General features: G+C 41.7%; 3 protein-coding genes across 9 annotated transcripts in view; all 3 read left to right on the top strand.

Annotated features, from left to right (window-relative positions):
* Positions 1-19836, top strand: part of PDCD4 (programmed cell death 4) — a 777136-nt gene that overhangs the window by 141941 nt on the left and 615359 nt on the right. The gene's annotated exons all lie outside the window — the stretch shown is intronic.
* The window catches only part of DUSP5 (dual specificity phosphatase 5), a 428280-nt gene that overhangs the window by 123778 nt on the left and 284666 nt on the right, over positions 1-19836 (top strand). The window lies entirely within an intron of this gene.
* The window catches only part of MXI1 (MAX interactor 1, dimerization protein), a 127913-nt gene that overhangs the window by 25329 nt on the left and 82748 nt on the right, over positions 1-19836 (top strand). For 2 of the 3 annotated variants that reach the window (XM_042456401.1, XM_042456400.1), the window contains exon 2: positions 14553-14685. In XM_042456401.1, coding sequence (XP_042312335.1) covers positions 14553-14685 — 133 coding nt within the window. Of the gene's footprint in view, positions 1-12862; positions 14008-14552; positions 14686-19836 lie in introns of those variants that run through there. The other variant, XM_042456402.1, reaches the window with a different exon arrangement.

The following is a 19836-nucleotide window of genomic DNA, read 5'->3' as shown; positions in this document are numbered from 1 at the left end:
ACCATTATAAATGGGGTTGGTTGGGGTGCGGCGGCGCACAGCACACATGCCATTCATTTCTAGAGTGGAAAGGGAGGGGGGGGGGGGTAGGGGGGGGGGGGATACCTTACCCGACAGAGAACCCCCCCCCCCTTGGGCTACGTCCCTGGTGTGTGGTTGGCTGGTCTGGATAGTGTGCTTGTTGTTAAACCATTCTAGGTGATGTTAAAAGCAAAAGGTTCAAGCATATTCATCAAGAAGCGCAGTAGTACTTACTACTCGCTCTTACCAAATCTCATCTTCTAGAGATATAGCTTACAGAATAAGGCTTAGCCTATTAAGAGCTTCGCTTCTTCCACTTAGGGCGGGCTGTCGTGCATGAAAAATGCCTCCAGGCTGAGGGTTATGTTACTTTGCTAGTGTATGGGACTCACAATGGTAGAATCCGTGGACAGACAGACAGCCTGACTGTTTTTTTTGGGAGGAGGTGTGTTTCTAGTTGCTTCATGTTGTTGTCATCAAAAAGTAGTTGTTGCTGTTTGCCTTCAGGTTGCTTCCCACTTATGGTAAAACCTTAAGGTGAACGCTTCAGGGCTTTTCATGACAAGATTCCTCCTTCCTTTAACCAGTTGCCCTTTTTGCTTCCTCTGAGGCTGAGAGAGCCCGTGATTTGCCCAGGTACACCCAGTGGGTTTCCATGGCTGAGTTGGGGATTTGAACCCTGTCCTGCAGATTCATAGTCCAACATCGACTGTACTAGCTTTTCAATCATCTAAAGTCTCCCCAAGTAATTTAATTTTTTGACATGGGGGATTCAAAATAAGGTTAAGAACAAGACTGATACCTCCCCTGTTTATAGCTGTATAGAGTGGGGAAGGATGGAGTATGCAAGTCATAGATCTGCAATGCTAAAGATAGACTGGATATTGCATCTTCAAGCAGAAGCAAGATCCAATATGTTAAAAGGTAAAGGCTTATTCCCTGCAGGTTGGTGCCAGATTACATCCATAATTAAGTAATGGAAAATACTTGATCTATGCTAATTATACAGAAAATAGAGATGCAACGTTTTCCTCGTTTAAAATATAAAAGCTATCACGTATTGTTTCTACCTGGATAAAATCAAAAGTAAAGAAAAATGTTGGTTTGTCCCTCCTCACGCAAAACTCATTCTAGTAGTCAATTTTAAATAAATCAACAGAAGCTAAATTAGGTAATGCTAATGGGTGAAAGCATGGCTGGTTCCTCCTAAGAAAGTAACATAATTAGGGGTGGACATTAAATTCTAGATCCCAGACAGATAAATTAAGTATTTTCAGTAAGCTTTTCAATCATCCAATCTTCAGCAGTATCTCTTTTGCTCTTAACATACAAGGTGTAACTAATACTAAAGAAAAGTTAATAGCTGGCAGAACCAGTTGAGAATCAAATGCAAACCATTTTAGGGCAATTGTACAAATAAATACTTTTCCATGGCAAAAGGTATCACTGTGGCTGCCTTTCTAAAATTTTCCTGATCATCCTGAAACTGAAAGGGATTTTGGAACGTTCCCATGACGTGACACATGCATTCCAACTATACAAATCCCACCCCAGCCAATTTTTTCATTTTAGAATGTCATATTATATGGTTGGAAAACTGTGTGCATTGAGTCTTTTATAGCGTAAAATCGCATTGGTGCTACTATACAGATGTCAAGCCCTTGAGGGAAGGAGGCCATTCATCATGATCCTGCCACAATTAAGTGATTTGCCTGCACAGGTCTTCTTTCTGGTCGTCGCCTGGATCCTCCGTTTTGAGAAGGAAAGGACTACAAGTGTTGTACAAATAACTGACATTTATAACCCCGTACGTTTGGGTCGTCGGGCTGGCCACTCCTAGTTCCTAGTGTCACACTTCCCGCAAATGGTTCAGCCCCCAAATACAAAAACACCAAACATGTCAAAAGTGCATACGTTTTCCCCCGCCTCTTTCCTTCACCCAAAACATAATTCCTTGTCCTTGCGCCCTCGTGAGCCTCTTTGTCGGCCCCCGGGCCCCATGTGGCACCCTCAGGGCCCGATTATATCTAAGAATGATTCAGTTGGTGCAATTGCTCCAGGCCTTCATAGGCTCGGGTCCCAGTACTGATGGGAAAGGGAAGGCATAGATGGCTTCCTTTTCTCTATGAACTGTTATCAAACATTTTTATGTTAGTGATGAGAAAAATGCATGCAGATCGTCTGTTTATCTCCCGAAAGTTGCAGTGTTAAAAAGTGAGAAGTGAGTTGTAAATGAAAAATGTCTGTGCTGTTTTGTCTATTCCTCTATGTGTACCTTGAAACTTTATAATATTTATTATTTATTAATTTCTATGCCATTACTATCAGAGAACACTCTTCACACAACTACTGTACTAAAAGGGACCTTATTTTGAGAACTGCTTCAGGACCCCAGCATCTTAAACTGGTCTGGCAAATGGTTCTACTACCAAGGGATTATGGTACAACAGCCCCTTTCATGCATAGAGGCCCTAATAGAATAGTACTATACTTTCAGTTTTAGCCAGGTTGGGAACTGGGGGCAGAGTTTTCTTTCCAGGCAAATCCTATCATGGTGTTGGTTGGAAAAATTAGCAACAATCAATGCACATAGTAACTAGGGCAACATAGAATTGGAGTCTGTGCATTGGCAGAAATAAATGCAGTTTGATACCCACGTTAACTGCCCATGCCTCAGTGCTATGGATTCCTGGTTTGTATAGTTTGGTGGGGCCACCGAATGCGCTGATAGAGAAAGTTAAATATCGCACAAAACTACAAGATCCCAAAATTCCATAGCACTGCAACCATGGCAGTTAAAGTGGGGTCCAAACTATTGATACCCTGCACTGCAGACAATGCCATCCTGTAACCCTCATCCTATTCTAAACTTCCTCAAACTGCCTCCAAGAGAAATGAAGGAAATGAATTGGATTTGAACAAATATAACTCCAGTAACCTATGGCTAGCATAGGGCCAAAGTGGCTGGGAGAATTTCTGGGAGTCTACAATGTAATTTTTCAAGCTTTGTACACAGGCAAATCCTTTTACAGTGACATACAAGTTAAGTTAAATTTAAATGAAAAAAGCTGGAAAATGTACACTTGTATTGAAACGTCACAGTTGTGGCTAATTTGACGAGTCACTGCTTTTATTAATACTGTTCTCTCTACAGGAATTTCTAGGTCCTACCAACACAACTCTATGGTCACCTTAAACCAAAAGTTGCAACTGAAGGAGACCGAGAGATTCCTAGAGAGACACTCAACTAGGCATGTTTGAGCCCAGCAAAATTAATGATCAATCGGGCAGAGTGGCACTGAGGAACTAAGATTCGAGAGAGGATGTTCTCTCAGAGTAAAAACACAGTGCTTTTTGTTTTTACTTGCGGTTTTTGCAGATTCCCCATGGGTTTTTGTGGCCCCACGAATGGTAGAGGGATGTGTGTAGCCTCCATAAAATAAGACCATTAGATGGAAAGACAATATTTTTTTCATGGAATCCTATGCATGCTGCTCAAGTAGCTCGACGTGATCCAGTGCGGCTGAAGCATGAGATCCCCAGAGGTTATTGGACTGCATGTTCCAGTAGTTCGAACCAGCATAGCATTTAGAAAGGCTGAGTACTGCTTCTGGTTCCTGAATTTAAAACAATACATTTCTCATTGATTCACTGGAAAGTCCAGGAGTCCTTGAAAGTGGGGACCCTCTGGTATGAGAAGATGAGGCAGCTGAAATATGTCACTGGATTCTCAAATACAATCCAGATTAGAAGAACTAAAAATACAACATTGTCCAACTCCCGAGCAGAAAAAGAGAGAATTGTTATGGAGCATGTTGTGCCAAGTGCAGTTTTGGGATCTGCATCTCCTTTGGAATCTGAGATAACCAGCAGACTGTGTTTCTTCCTACCGGACCTTTAAGAAAGGACTGTTTACGAGACCTATTAAAGGGCACTTCAAGATCACTTCAAGCATCCAAAAGAAGCCTTCTTTTTTTTTTCTTTAGCAGTAGTCTGAAAACCCAAGAAAGCAACTGTATACAGAAACCTATTCAAATCACAGGCAACAAGCCCAACGTTCTAATAACAAGTTCCTGGATGATTAAAGTGGTCCTTTTGGTGAGGAAGTCCAAATCACCTTCAACAAAAATGCTGTCCTCATTTTGAGGAAGAGAAATATGAAAATACTGAAATTTCAACTTATTCTTTTAAAATCAAAGCTTGTGGAAATGTTTTCACAACCTGCATGTTTTATAAATATGGGCCATTAATTAATAGCAAATAATTTTATGAAATTTTATATGTCCATTAAAACAACAACACAAGGCTGGCCAATCGTTTCATCTGAAAGAGAAATTGGTAGTAAATGGAAACCACCATTAAACTGAGTTTAAATTTTTTTTTTAATCTTAAATCTATATTTTCACTATTATGAAACTCCTTAAAAAAATCTCCCCGTGCGGTTGGGTGAAAATTGAGGGGCGTCTGGTTTAGGTGTGGAATCCTGATGGCTATAATGCAGGAGACCCCTCAACAAACCATAGCATTGGTGTCATGTAGTATTGCAATTGAAGAGGCAATAGCCATAGCAAGTACATTTCTATATACCGCTTATCAGTGACTACAATCCCGAAGCCGCTTACAAATGTGTAAGCCAATTGCCTCCCAAAAGCTCATTTATTACTCCCTACCAAGAGGATGAAGGCTGTGTGGACCCTGAGCTCCTTCTTGCATCAATCGTACAATATTGTGGCTGCAGTGGGCCAGCATTTAAAGCCAATGTGGCCACGAGGAGCAATGCCAAGACGGGATTTCAGAGCAAGCAGCATTGGTACTATCAGTTCTGAAAGGCAATGCCTGCTGTTTGGGTGGAGATGTTTTAGGTAGGAGCAGGAAGGGTCTGCATCCTCTCATGCTGACAGAGTGACTCTTTAATGAGTCACAGAACAAGGAAAATTAAGCAGCGCTGCTTCTTACTGGGCGTATCCACAGAGCAAGAAAGAATCCAGTTTTGGGACAAAAGCCCATTTAACTAACCATAGGGGTTCCTGATATGGAATTCTGGGAACTGTATGTTTTGGAGACATTTAGCCGTCTCTGTCAGAGAGCTCTGTTTGTGACAAAGAATTAGAAGGTTTTTTACAATTGGAAAGTTGGGTTTTGGTGAGCAGTCCGCATTCTATTACCCTATCCTATTGTCAACTTGTGATTGGAAATATAATACGCAGAGCAAGTTTAGACATGGAGGAAAGGAGTGAAGATCCAAGGAAAGAATATCACCAGCAATCTAAAGATATGCAAACAACACCATAAAATTAAAGCAAAAAAATCAAGACTTAAACAATTGCTAATGGGTCATAGAGGAAAGTGCCATAGGCAGCTTTGCTACTGACCTTAAACAACAAAACGAATCAACGATGGAGGAGATCAGGAATTCAATACAGATGAATAGGAAATTGAAATAGTTTAAAGATTTCGCCATAAAAGTTGGGTCAATCACTGATCAAATGGGGATGCAGTCAAAAACAAGAAGAACTGGGATTGGAGGGGCAGCTATGAAAGAGACTGGACAAGATCTTAAAGTGCAAAATATCAACAAAAGGGGGATGTCAAGTTAGGATCATCCAAGCCATCATATTCCCCCATCAACATTGTATGGTTGTGAGAGCTGGACAGTCAAGAAACAGTATAACAAAATAAACTCAATCTGAGATGTGGTGCCGCAGAAAGCGTACTTCACGCTCCCCGCGTAGGCTCAAGCATGTCTTCCACGAGCCGGGGGCATTTCCCGCTTATTTCAGTGGTTGAGGCTGTGCCATGTTTGGAGTGCTATCGTTTTTCTGTGTTGCGTGTCCGCCCACCCTCTGCTGGCTTTTCCCCTCGCCTGGCTGGGCTTTCCTTTGTCTCTCGTTGCTTTTCTGTTTCTTGGCAGTTAAGCCCACCCAAAGGACTTATTGTTTGGGCCAGCATTTAAATGACATAGGCGCCCCAACACACCACACAACAGCGACGGCAGAAATACTTCAATTGGACCCCGCTTTAATCTGCCCCCTGTCTCAATGCTAGGGAATTCTGGGACGTGTTGTTTTGTGAGTCGTGAGCCTTCTTGTCAGCGCGCGCTCTGCGGCCACAGTACGACATCACTCTTCCCAGGATTCCTAGCACTGAGCCAGGGCGTAAGGTCGGTTCAAGACTGGGATTTTCTGAAGTGTGGTTTTTGACTAGAAAAACCCAGCAAAGCAAACACAGCAATCAGTTCCCTGTCACTTCTGTCTGGGGTGAGTACATCATGGGGAAAAAAGGATGGGAGAGAAGCGGTAATAGGTAGTTCCCACATGAGAAAACGCATCCCACACCACTTATTGTTCTTCTGGCACATTTAATCCATAAAAACTGTTCAGACATTATTTAAAACCTAGTAATAATACTGTGTGGTTTTCCATTGGGAACCCGTTACCCACACATATCATTCCTCAGTTAAGCCAGGAATGTGCCTAAGAATCTGCAGGAAACAGCTGGAGAGGGAGAGAGAGAGAGAGAAAGAGCACAGAGACAAGAGACAGAAGAGAGGCCATTACACTTTTTTAACCTGTCTATTCCTCAATTAACTAACTTGAACAAGCAGAAATGGGAAAAGAGATGAAAAGTTTAATTTTGAAAAACCTTCAAGTACTTGCATGCTGGTGATTTTCCCACAATATGAGACTCTCAAAAATGATTCCTGGGGGCATGTCAAAAAGCCCAAGCAGTTAGAAAGACGGTTAGCACCTTTCCAGGCAGGCATGATCAAGTTTATTCTAATGTGTGGTTGTCAATGATTGCCAAGCTAAACAGGACATCTGGAGTCTGGAGGCACAATATTCCGACAATGCCCTTCTCCACCTGCCCGTCGTTCTTCTCTGTGGGCAGAACACATTCCTGGGTGTTTTTTCCAACATCAAAGGTCTTCATGTATCTGCCTTCTTAATCAGTTTGCCAACCTCCTGATGTTCAGGAAAGCAAGTCTACTCCTCATCCGCATTCCAAATTACATGCGAGGGCGTATATAATCAAGAGATTTAAAAGAATACATTTTTAAAATTGCTTTTATGTTGCATCTGGGGTTTCTGAGCCTTTAGGCTATGCTTGAGATCACAGAGATCATCGTCCAGTCGTCATCGTCAATCATCATCATTTTTTGCTGTTGTTTGTTATATATTACTTGAAGATATGTAGCAAAGAAAGGAAGGGGAAAACTGGGTGATAACCTCCCAAGACTTTAGGATTAACGAGAAAATGCAGCGTAACATTTCACAGTTGTTTGGCCAGAAGGCCTAAAGAAGTTGGATACTTTCCCCATTAATTACTCTGACTGGGATCGTCAGGTAAAGTGATGAGTCAGGTAAATATTAAAAACGGAGGGGTTTTGTATGTGTGTAGAATAATATAACCAATCCAAATAAAGTATTTCTTTCTCTTGGTTTCATGGGAAAAAGGAATACAGTACATAACTGATCTAACCTTGTCCCATCATGGAAAAGAACAAGTAATGTCACCTTGACGCGTGCCTTTGGTGATCCCAACCATAAAAAAAGTGTTTTGTAACTCCTATCGGGACAATCGGGTTAACCAAGGAAAAGCTTCATCTGCTTCAAGAATATAAACAATGCTATTCTGTATGTAGCCCCCAAGCTGCACAAAAAAAATGGCTAACAGACCTGACAAAACCGAACTGAGGACCACGAATCTTAACCTTATTTCCCTGTGCCCGATCCGTATTTTTTGCCTTATTCCAATCTTACTTACAGCAAGTTTAAAACTTAACATTTACAGTTGGTCCTATTAAACAGGCACTTTAAAAAACGGGGGGAACGAAACCCAGCCAATCAGAGTTTTTTTGCGAGTGACTTTTGAATGTTCCCTTCAAATGTCAAGGTGACTGAAATCCTTGATTCCGCGTGGGGGCTTTTGATGAGCCACATTTGTGAAAATTGGTGTCCATCTGGCAGAAGGAGAGAACATCTACAAGGAGCAAATAAAACAGACAGCCCCCCCTAACGAATCAAAAAATGGGGCAAAGGTTTTTTGTTCCATTTCTTGATATGTGCTAAAATAAAAGAAACCCGAAAGACAAACACAAGCTGGCTTTATGATAGGCCACTGGTTTCTGTGATTTTCTTGTGTACCCATAGTGAATAGGAGAAGGGGCTTTCATACAGGAGGGCTAAATATGCTTTAAGTTATTATTTATTAGTTGCTTTTAAGGTAATTCCACAGAAAACAACAAACAACCATATCCTCCAGATCATTAGCAATTATCAACTGTATTTTGTTTTCCCCCATGGTTCTTCTTTGTCGTCTTCTTCTGCTTTCGTCTGCCTCCTTCTTTCTAATCAAAAATGGAAGGATAAAATCCATACAAGTAGATCGACAATCGTAAATAGCTATAGGTAAAACCGTTGAGCCAGACGCATTTCATGCCATGTTTGTTAAATATAAAAAAAGCATGAAACCTTTGTGACCAGCAATGATGTATCCCTCCGGAAAGGAAGTACAATTATCACAGTTCGTTGTAACATCTCAGGTGGATCTCAGATCTCAGTTGGCCTTTTATTTCGATACCATAAGACAAGGGTATCCTTCTCTGGAAACGCCTAGGAAGTTATGCATTGGGTTGTATTTGGGGGCACTTGCACTCAGGCTCCAGGGCTCTACTACTCCTAAACTACCATCTACTACTTTTGCTCTACTACTTGGTGGCACTTAGTCTGGACCCCCCTCCTTCCTAAAATCCTAGCTACGTCCCTGCCACTACTACTTTATGTTTTAGAAGCACTGCCCCCCCCCCCCCCCCCCACAAAACATGTTATGCAGGATCAATATGTCAATACACATGCCAATCCTAAATGACTTTACTTGGAAGTTAACTCCCACGCAAATCCAGCGGAATTTAACATGCATTAAGTGGGATTGTAACAAATGTCTCCCTCCCCCAAATGTGTTTGTTTCTTTTAATAACTGGCTTTAACTTTTGTTTTATTTTTTAAAAAATTACAAGAATAGTGTACTATTGTTTTGTACACAAAGGCCTCTTGTAGCGCCTTTGACACTCAACAGTCTCCAAGGTGCTACAAGATCCCTTTGTATACTGATACAGACTAACACTTTCTTTCAACCTGGTCACTACAATTCTGTGATACGGATGTCTCTGTCCTGCCCCACCAAATGTTTGGAAGGCAATTCTATGTGCACATTTGCTTGCAAATAGCTGTCAGTGAAACTATTATTAATTATTATTATTAACCTTTATTTATGAAGCGCTGTAAATTTACACAGCGCTGTACATACAATCTTTTTAGTTAGAGGGTTCCCTGCCCTCGGGCTTAAAATCTAAAAATACATGGCACAGAAGGAGAAGGGAGTGGTGGAGGGAAAGGGTAAGAGGTCCAGCAGTTCCTCTCTACTTCCGAGGCCTGAACCAAGGCAGATGGACTGGAGGGAGGGCTTGGCTTCATAATGGATGGTTAGTCTTCTTCCAGGGAAAACACATACTCTCAAGTAGGATAATACATATACAGTACATAGCAATACAGGAAATGGTTTGATAAACAGGCACCAAAAGAACATCAAATAGTAAGCGACAATTATGCAATGCCTGGGAAGGCTTCTCTGAACAGGATGGTTTTCAACTCTGTTTTGAAGCTGGTTAAAGAAGTGCTGGCTCTTGCTTGTGGGGGAAGAAGGTTCCAGGAGTGAGGGGCAGCAAGTGAAAAGGGGCGAATCCGGAATGGGGCAGAGGAAATCCTGGGCTGAGACAGCAGACTTTGACTACCAGAACGGAGGGCCCCGGTGGGAAGGTGAGGAGAAAGAAGGTCTGATAAGTAAGGAGGGGACAGTCCATGGAGGGCTTTAAACGTCGACAGCAGGAGCTTGTACTGAATACGGAAAGGGAGGGGGGAGCCAGTGAAGGGATGCCAACACAGGAGAGATGTGGTCAGAGCGGTGGGTGGAAGTGATAATGCGTGCAGCTGAATGCTGGACAGAGATTAAAGGACTGAGGTGAGAAAAAGGAAGCCCAGCCAGGAGGACATTACAGTAATCAAGTCGTGAGATCACTAGGGCATGGACCAGGATCTTGGCAGTAGAGGCGGAGAGATATGGTCGGATTTTGGCAATATTGTACAAAAAGAATCTACAAGCCTAGTCGGGCTTACTTGTGAGTAGCCATAGGTAGAGATCCAACTGCTGTAATCCTAATGGCTTGATCCTTAAAATGCAAGCTGCCCGCTCCTTGCAACTGTATTGGAAGTTTATCTGCTCCTAAACCTTTTGGTGAAAGCCAGTGTGGTATAGTGGTTTGAGTGATGGGCTAAGGGTGCATCTACACTGTGTATATAATGCAGTTCGACACCACTTTAAGTGTTGTCGCTCCATCCTATGAAATCATGGGACTTGTACTTTTACAAAGTCTTTAGCCTTCTCCTCTAAAGAATTCAAAGACCTAGCCATATTAGTTTGGAAAATCAGTATGCAAAAGGATCTTGTAGCACCTTTGAGACTAACTGAGAGAAGTTGGTAGCATGAGGTTCCACAGACTTGAGCCTACTTCCTCAATGCATTTGGATCAAATGCTAGTCTCAAAGGTGCTGCAAGATCCCTTTGCGTATGTTCTCTGCCAAAGAGTGCTGATGCCTCACAAAACTACAAATTTCAGGAGTCTGTAGGACAGAGCCATGGCAGTGAAAGAGGTGTCAAACTGCATTATTTCTACAGTGTAGATGCCCCCTAGGACTCTGGAGACCAGGGTTTGAATCCCAGCTTGGCCATAGAAATCCACTGGGTGACCTTGGACAAATCACATATTCTCAGCCTCAGAGGAAGGCAAACCTTTTCTGAACAAATCTCGTTAAAAAAAAAACCATGATAGGTTCACCTTAAGGCCACCATAAGTTGGAAATGACTTGAAGTTACACTACACAAATACAAACACACCACCTGAACTGAGAACAGCCACATCTTGACAAAATGCAGACTTAAGACTAACATCGTCACAACTTTCCCCCCTCCTGTATGATTTTTTAAACATCTTTTCCTGATGAAGAAGCCAGTGGAGATTTGAAAGCTTGCAGTATGTAAATGTCATTGCAACACCTGCTATTGAGGAATGGATTACCAAATTATGAGATATGAAAGAATTAGACAAATTATCTTGGAGTATGAATGGGAACATGACAAACAGATTAGAAGAAGACTGGACTTTGAGAAATGTACGGTAAGAGAAAGAAATGGAAACTGGACAGCTTTAATGGAGATCTAAAGATCATGAAGGTAGAACATAGTATCTTAACCAAAAGATTAGAGACATAAAATATTTGGTAAAGAAAATAAGACAGTAAGAGGGAAAAGAAAGATTTATTTTCCTTTCTCTTTTTTTAAACATATATTACCATATACTTTGAAGGGCAGAGAAAACATATGAAGCTGAAATGACAAATGACATATATGTTGGAGAATCAAGTAGACTTGGAATGTCAAATTGTAATTAGCTTAGGCTTTTAGCAATTTCATATACTGCCTGGAAGAAATATAGATTTGTAATATGTTATAATTTATATAAATGACTACAAGTAATGTGTGTTACTATAATAGCTGTGATTATAGGAGATGCAATAATGGAAAAGATTGTACAGTTAGACCACCATATCCACGGATTTTTTTTAATCCACAGATTGAAGCATCCATGGCTTGGAAATATTTTTAAAATATATAAATTCCAAAAAGCAAGCCTTGATTTTGCCATTTTATATAAGGATCACCATTTTACTATGCCAACGGCACTTCAGCATCCACAGATTTTGATATCCTCTGCAGGGTCCTGAAAATAAACCTCAGCAGAGACCAAGGGCCCACTGTATATGATGAAATTTGATTTTAAGTTAAAATGAATAATAATAATAATAATAATAATAATAATAATTTTAAAAAGAAAGCTTGCAACATGTATTTTGGGCATTTTGAATGGCCCAACACGGGTATCCTTGTTTTGTGGATTTGGCAGGTTATTGTATAAGAAAATGTTTGGTGCATGGGAAATCCTAGAATCCCATTGTTGTTGTTGTTGTATAATGAAATTTGATTTTCAGTTAAACTGAATAATAATAATAATAATAATAATAATAATAATAATAAATTATAAAAAGAACGCTTGCAACATGCATTTTGATTGGCCCAGCAAAGGCATCCCAGTTTTGTGGATTTGGGAGACTGTTAAACAAGAAAACATTTTGGTGCAGGAGAAATCCTAGAATCCTGTTGTTGTTGAATTGGATTTTAAGTTAAACTGAATAATAATAATAATAGTTGTTTTGTTGTTGCTATTTTAAAAAGAGAGCTTGCAACATGTATTTTGTGCATTTTGGCCCAACAAAGGCATCCCTGCTTTGTGGATTTGGCAGGTTGTTGTGCAAGAAAACTTTTGGTGCATGGGAAATCCTAGAATCTCGTTGTTGTTGTGGTTGTGGTAGTTTCTTCTTACATCCAGACTTATATAAACAAGGAAGGGATAACTCTTCCCCCTCCTTTCTCTTCTTCCCTGAAAAGTGCTCTCTCTCTCTCTCTCTCTCTCTCTCTCCCATCCTCCCAAAAAAAGCAGCCAAAAACCCCAGTCCAAAACGACAACAACAACAACAACAACAGCCTAGTTAGAAAGTGGAAGAGCCACCTCTTCCCACAATGCAGAGGCGTCTGTTTATTCTTTATTCTAAATAATAATAATAAAAATAAAACCATGAGGTGCTGGACTACATTTCCCAAGAGCCACCGGGGCAGAGTGTGCGTGCACGTGTCCCCTCCTCCTCCTCCCCCTCCCCCCTCCCATGATTTCTAAGCAGAGGTAAACAAACTGTGGGAAGAGGCAGGGACCAAGAGAGGATCCTCTGCTGCTGCTGCTGCAGGAGGCGGAGAAATAAACGGCCAGATCCCAGGGATCCCAGCCTGGAGGGAGCTTGGAGCATGGATGCCAGGGCAGGAGCAGCAGCAGCCCCCCAAAAGTGGAGGAAGGGAAAGGAGTAGAGAGAGAAAGAGAAAGAAGGGGGCAGGAAGATGGAGGGGTAGTGGAGGGGGGCAAGAGGCACCAGAGGAGGAAGAAAAGTGGGGGGTTGGGGGGCAAGAGGAGGAGGAAAGGTCTGGGGTCAAGGTAGAGGCTTTGGAGAAGTATTGAAAACAGGAGGGATTAAAGTCAGGAGGAAGGGGGTTGTGGACACTCAGGGTCAAGGAAGAGAGCCAAAGTATTGAGGAGGAAGGGAGGAAGGTGGGGAGTTGGGGTGCAAGAGGAAGAGGAGGAGATCTGGGGCTTTGGAGAAGATAGAAGGACCAGGAGGAGAAGATCAAGAAGAAGAGGAGGAGGAGTATTAAAATCAGGAGGAAGGGGTTTGTGGACACTCAGAGAAGAGAGGCAAGGCACTGAGGAGGAAAGAAGGTGGGGAATTGGGATGCAAGAGAAGGAGACGATCTGGGGCAAAGTAGAAACTTAGGAGAAGAAAGATTAGGAGGACAAGGAGAACTCTCAGGAGGAAAGGGTTTGTGGGCAGCAGGGTCAAGGAAGAGCCAGGCTGAAGAGGTCAGGATCCAGGAGAAACTGGTGCAGGAATTTGTTTTTACCCCCCTCCATTTCTTGCTGCTTCCCTGATGAACTTTTTGGAAACAGGAGCACCACCACCACCATCAGAAGAAGTGCCCCCTGGTTTTTGGCTTGCTCCCCATCTCTTTCCCTCCTCCCCTTGAGAGAAAGTGGAGGACTTGCCTCCCTTGGGGTGGCTGCCTTCCTTGGAAAGGGGCCAGCTGCAAAGCAAGGAAGGGAGAGGCCAGCATCCCATCCTGTGTCCAGTGTTCAGGAGGAGGGCTGTAGCCTGCCCCTTCTGTGGGGCAACCAGGTAGCCCCATCTGCCTCAAGGGCGATGGAGCGGGTGGAGATGATCAACATCCAGCGCCTTCTGGAGGCAGCTGAGTACCTGGAGCGCAGAGAGAGAGGTAACTGGGTGCTGGGAGGGACCAAGGACTCAAGAGTGGCACCTTTCCCCATGGAAATCAGGGTTTGGAAAGGAGAGGATGTGGGGGTGAGAAGTGGGGAAGAAGAAGGAAAGTGGGTGCAAGGAAGTTCATATGTTTTGGATCAGGCCATACACGTGAATCACATATTTATCAGACCACAGCTGTCAGGCCTGCTGAGTGGGGATGGTGGGAGCTGTAGTCAACAAAGCTGGAAAGTGCTGAGTTCATGGAAGCTGCTGTAGATAACTTAGAAGGAGAGATGCCCACTATGTGTTGAAACCTCTGTCTGGTACTTGGTGATATAAAATTGATGAAAAAGAAGTCTTCATGTCCTGTCCTGAAACTACTGGGAATACCCCTCTGACAGGCAACTTGTCCATGAGCTCTTGGTTCTGTTTATTTGAATCTCTGAGGGCTTCTTGAGGGTTATTTCAGAACTCCCCAATCCTGTGTGTCCTTGGGACTTCCAGTTTGCCTCTCTGCTGACTGATCTTTCTCTTCCTGTTTGCTGATGATTTATGCAGAATGTGAACATGGCTATGCCTCGACCTTCCCTTCTATGCCGACCCTTGGACTGCAGGACCCAAAGCCACCGCAGAGGCTGAGCCGAGCAAGGAAGCATAGCAGTGGAGGTAGCAGTACGGGCACTGCTAACAGGTACTGTCTTAAGGGAGTCAGAAAGCGGGCTGGCTCGGCCATATCAGGCCAAGTTCTTCATACAGTCATTGGGCATGATAGGCTATATTTTACTTGGCATGACTGCTGAAAGTTCATTTCCCCTTCCTTTGCAGCCTCACTTCCCTTCAGTCCTTGATAATCTGCAGGCTTGTGCCTTTTAATAGAAGATGTTTCCAACATGCTGTTGGGGGAGCTGGCTCTTTAAATCTAGCAGAGCCAGCTAGCTAACTGGATACGTAATGCCTTGCTTTCTGCAGGTTGTCTGTGCCATACTCCTTTTTATGTAACTTTCATTCTTCATTCTCATGGAAAGCTTTTCTAAATAAGGATGGTTTTTCTCTAGAGGGATTAACATTGGTTTTGACCCTGATTCTGTGCATGTTTACTCAAAAATCAGTCCTCACTGTGTTCAGTTGAGCTTACTTCCAGGTAAGTATTTTTGCAAAACAGCCAACATATTTTCAGTTCAAGACAGCATACAAGTCGAGATTCAAGACCTAGCCATGTTTATTTGAATACATGTGTTGCTTTTGTGTAGCATTGTTATGACCATCTGTTTATTTCATTAGATGCTGATGTGCCACAGAGCCTCAGTCTACATTACTAGTGAGAATGAGTTGCTGAGTAGTACTACCCTGCAGTAGTGATACCAGACTAACAAACTGATTGGCAGAATATGAATAGAGTCATGAACAACAGGACACTGCAGTATTCTGTAGGATCAAAATAACGTTTTGTAGTCATGCCCAGAGTTTCATCCAGTCGGCATCCATCTTATTCATAATTTCATTTTAGTACAGATATTTACCCCTAAAATGTAATTATTCTAGTATTTTCTACTGAAGATTCTTGAACCATTTTAACCAAAGCTGCCCTAGAGAGCACAGCAGCTACAGCATCTTAAAAACTACCTGTGTGCTGAAAGAGAGAGTATTTCTCTAAGGTTAATTGTTATACCTTAATTGTTTGTTTTTGTGGGACTTCAGATCATTTCTGACTTATGATTACCTTATCCCAGGGGGCAGTGAGTGTATGACTTGCCAAAGTTCATCCAGTGGGTTTCTGTGGTCAAGTGGAAATTTGAACCCTGCTCTCCAGAGTCCTAGTCCCACACCCAAACTGGCTCTCTTCCCCTTAGTTGTACTTCACTCTTATCAGAACCATGTGATGTTGTCAGAATTAGCCATATCATATATATTGTATAGATACTTGTCTGGTTGATTGACAAGTCAGACTAAACAGAACATACAGATTTGCCTAAATAATCGTTTTTCCAATTTTTCTAAAAAGACACATGAATTTTGCCTGAGGTTTAAGCACTTCAAGGGGGTGGAAACATGCAGAATTTGGGCCTTAATCTAAATGGTATAGATGTACTGGAATGTAAATAGTAACATATAAATATTAGAGGAGTTTAGGGATGATGGTGCGAGAAGCTGAAGCTAACAATAAAGGAAGAGTGTATTTTGATGACTGAGGAAGTAGATGGGCTATAATAAAAAGACTGAAGAGAGAGGATTATAAGTGGTTGACAATCTGTCCCCAAAATCCCAAATCTATGAATGCATACTCAAAAGTGAGTTCTGTAAATGCAGTGAAACCTACTCCTGAATGAATGAATGCAGGTTGCAGTCTTAATTTCTGTGATGTCATATCATGTTCGGCAACATTTTGCATAGTGTGTATAGACATAAAGGGATTTGTAATATTGGCAAGAAGATTCTGGAGGGGGGGGGGAGCCAGGTAGTTCCAGTGTGATATTTGGGTTATTTATATTTCCTGTCAGTGCTAGGTTTATTGTCCAAACAGCTTTGTTTAAAAGAACACCTTGCTGTACGTGTGTGCCTGCATGCATGTGTGTGAACAGGTGAGGAGGACTGAACTGAGATTAAAACTTTCAGATACTTTCATTTGTATCTTTCTGAATCTGTAACAAGGCCTGAACCATATAAAAAAGCACATGGGTGTTTTTATTTAAACAAGAGGGCTTTCATACTGGGACCTGCTAGAGTTGGTGTAGTTATCTTTTCATTGGTATTGTTTTGTTTGGCACCATTTTGCTTGTCTGCCTTGAAGGAGTTGTCCTCCTTCTGTGTTTGCCTCTTCAGTGGGACTTTGTTGGTGTGTGCCTTCAAGTCATTTTTGACTTATGGTGACCCTAGAGTGACTTACTCAAGGTCATCCAGTGAGTTTCCAGGCCTGAGCAGGGAATCGAACTTTCATCTCCAGAGTCAAACACTCAAACCACTACACCACTGGCACTGGAACTACTCAGGATATAAATATTTTTTTCTATGTTATTTTCAACATGGTTTGGTTCATTTCCCCCTTTTTTGTCTCTTTACTGATCAGAGGCTAATGGCAATTGTTATGTATCATAGGACTCCAGAATGTGCTTGTTCTGAAACCTCATAAAAGAACTGCCAACTGGATAGACATGCACTGGGTCCCTTTTGCTATTTGTACTGGCATATTTCCCATTTCTTCCAATATGGCAAGGAAGGAGTTCAGGGTTGTTTGAGGTTTAGGATGCAGCATTGGGCTGTCTTATCTACTCTCTCCCAGCCCTGATGTTCTTTGACTCTCTGCCAGTGCTAATGTTCTTGCACAGACTAGGAGGTTAAAAATATTGTTCCCAGAATCCCCTGGTCTTCCACAATGATGTCGACATGTATGAGGGTAAATGAAACTTCCCTAGTTCTCTGCCTTATGTTCTCTGTTTCTGTGTTCAGTTACTGCAAGTAGTTTTTCCACCAGCCTGCCTGTGATAGTAAAAGTGAATTGGGTTAGGAAATGTATTAATTGGTTAATTTAATTAACACTTTCACATCTTTTTGTCAATATATCACTTAAGGTGACTAATCAGATAACAAATAAACAAAAAACCAATTACAAAGACATGAATAAAGTGAAATACTAGCATCCAACCAGTTAAAGCTTTTCTTAACAACAAACCTAATGTAAATGCCAAAGGCCTTTCTGAACATAAAGTACCTAAAGTGATGGATAATAGGAAGTTAAATCAAAGGACTTGGAGATATGGCTTTATTTGCCAATGTTTACCTTTTATTATTTTTTAAAAAGAGACCATACATGTGCAGCCATACAGTATAGAGTCACCATCACTTCAAATGAAAATTGTGCAGCTCGTAATGACCAAATATGACCACCCTATTGCATCTGATCCAGCTTGTAGCCTTCTCTTAATAATGTAATGTTATTTCCCCCATGTGCTATAAACCATATTCTACTTTTACTTATTTTGATATGTTAGTGTAGTATAGAATACCTTTTTGGACTAAAAACCCAGAACCATGCTGGCTGTAGAATTCGGGGAATTTTAGCTTTAATCCAAAAAACCAGTGAGAATTTTAGTCCAAAACCCCAACTTTTGCAAGCTCTAAAACATATTGATTGGCAAGGTTGCTCACAACAGTAAGGTTGTGAGCCAGTTTGTTTCAGTATAACAATCTGTAGGGCTTGATAAATTAGAGATGGTAGTCTTATTTAGGTACAGTATAGCCTCTACATGTGAGAAAAAGGGTAGGCAATGTGTATGCATTAGCTCTGATCCTCTTCTGTCTCCATTTTCCTTGCTTTACAGCTGTAGAGGGAGACTGTACCAGAGAGCCTCCTGCCTCTGCCCATTGCCCCCACATAGAGACTCTGTACTTTAAAAAACATCTGAATAGGTCTAATAACTTGCAGTCTCCTGGAGCACTTCATCTGCAACACTACTCTTGTAAGTCATTTATGCTGTAGCAATTCTCCTGAGTACAACTTTTCTGGTGTTCTCTATTGGCAATAGCTGAATTTGTCAAATAACCTCAAGGCTAAGAACCTGTAGCACAACCTTCCAAAATCTGATACCCTACAAGATGTTTTGTGCTATTATGGGAGTTGTAGTCCAAAACGTCTGGACAGTACTAATTTGGGGAAAGCTACCTATGTGGAAGTAGATGATAGAAAATTCTCTTTGTAGCTTGACTTGAGCACTAGTATTCTCTGGGTGCTACATTTATATGTAAATTCTAGGTGTAAACATTTAACCTCTTTGTTGTATGACCTCTGCATTTTTTAGGCCTTTTAGAGTATATATACTCTATCACCACCTATATTGTGTATGCTTTCTATTTTCATGCTTTGTCATGGTTGGTTGGGGTTAGGATTGGGTTTTTCTTCTTTCTAAACAGATGCCATTTTGTCCTATTAATAGTTTGTTTGCCTATGAGTTACTTTTTTAGCTATGTACACCAAAGCTGTGCTTCATCAAGTCCTACTCCTGCAAGGCATTAATTGTTTCAATAGGACTTGTGTGGGAGTAGAGTCTGGTGGACTGCAGACTCGGTGGTTCTCCCATAGCCAAAGCAGCATTGTATGAACAGGAAATCAAGAAAACCACATGTATGAGAACGGATGCTTTTCCCAACATATAATCAGGTTAATGAAGTTAAAATGGGCTGTTGTATAAGCCAACAATCTAACTGAGTTCATGAAAGGACACAACAAATTGAGGATAAGTGCACTGGTGGCTATTAGTAGGCAGGGTCAGGAGGTACAGCTTCATGCCCAGCCTTTGCAGCAAAATGGACTTGCTCTGTAACAAAATTGTGATGCCTTCCTGAGTTCCTTTGAAACATCTCATATGAGTTCCCTTCACTCGTGGATTCCTGGTTACTTAGTGTATGAAGCTATGACATTTTGGCTCATAGGAATGACTATTTGTATTCCAGCTATATCATTTCTATTTTTTTAAAGCCAGAAAACATGTTATGCTGTTGTGCTATGGTGTGCCAAGAGAATGTATTTTTAAAGACCTGGAAGCAAAGTAGACTTCGGAAGGATCTAGATCAAGAGAAGTAATAGTGCCACTATATTCTGCTTTGGTCAGGCCCCACTTGGAATATTGTGTTCAGTTCTGGGCACCACAATTCAAAAAGGACATTGAGAAACTGGAGCATGTCCAAAGGAGGGCAACTAAAATGGTGAAAGGTCTGGAAACCATGTCCAATGAGGAACGACTTAGGGAGCTGGGGATGTTTAGCCTGGAGAGAAGAAGGTTAAGAGGTGATATGATAGCCCTGTTTAAATATATGAAGGGATGTCATATTGAGGATGGAGCAAGCTTGT

The sequence above is a fragment of the Sceloporus undulatus genome, chromosome 3 (assembly GCF_019175285.1).
Source record: "Sceloporus undulatus isolate JIND9_A2432 ecotype Alabama chromosome 3, SceUnd_v1.1, whole genome shotgun sequence".
Classification (NCBI taxonomy): domain Eukaryota; kingdom Metazoa; phylum Chordata; class Lepidosauria; order Squamata; family Phrynosomatidae; genus Sceloporus; species Sceloporus undulatus.
This window is presented reverse-complemented; position numbering and strand designations above follow the sequence as displayed.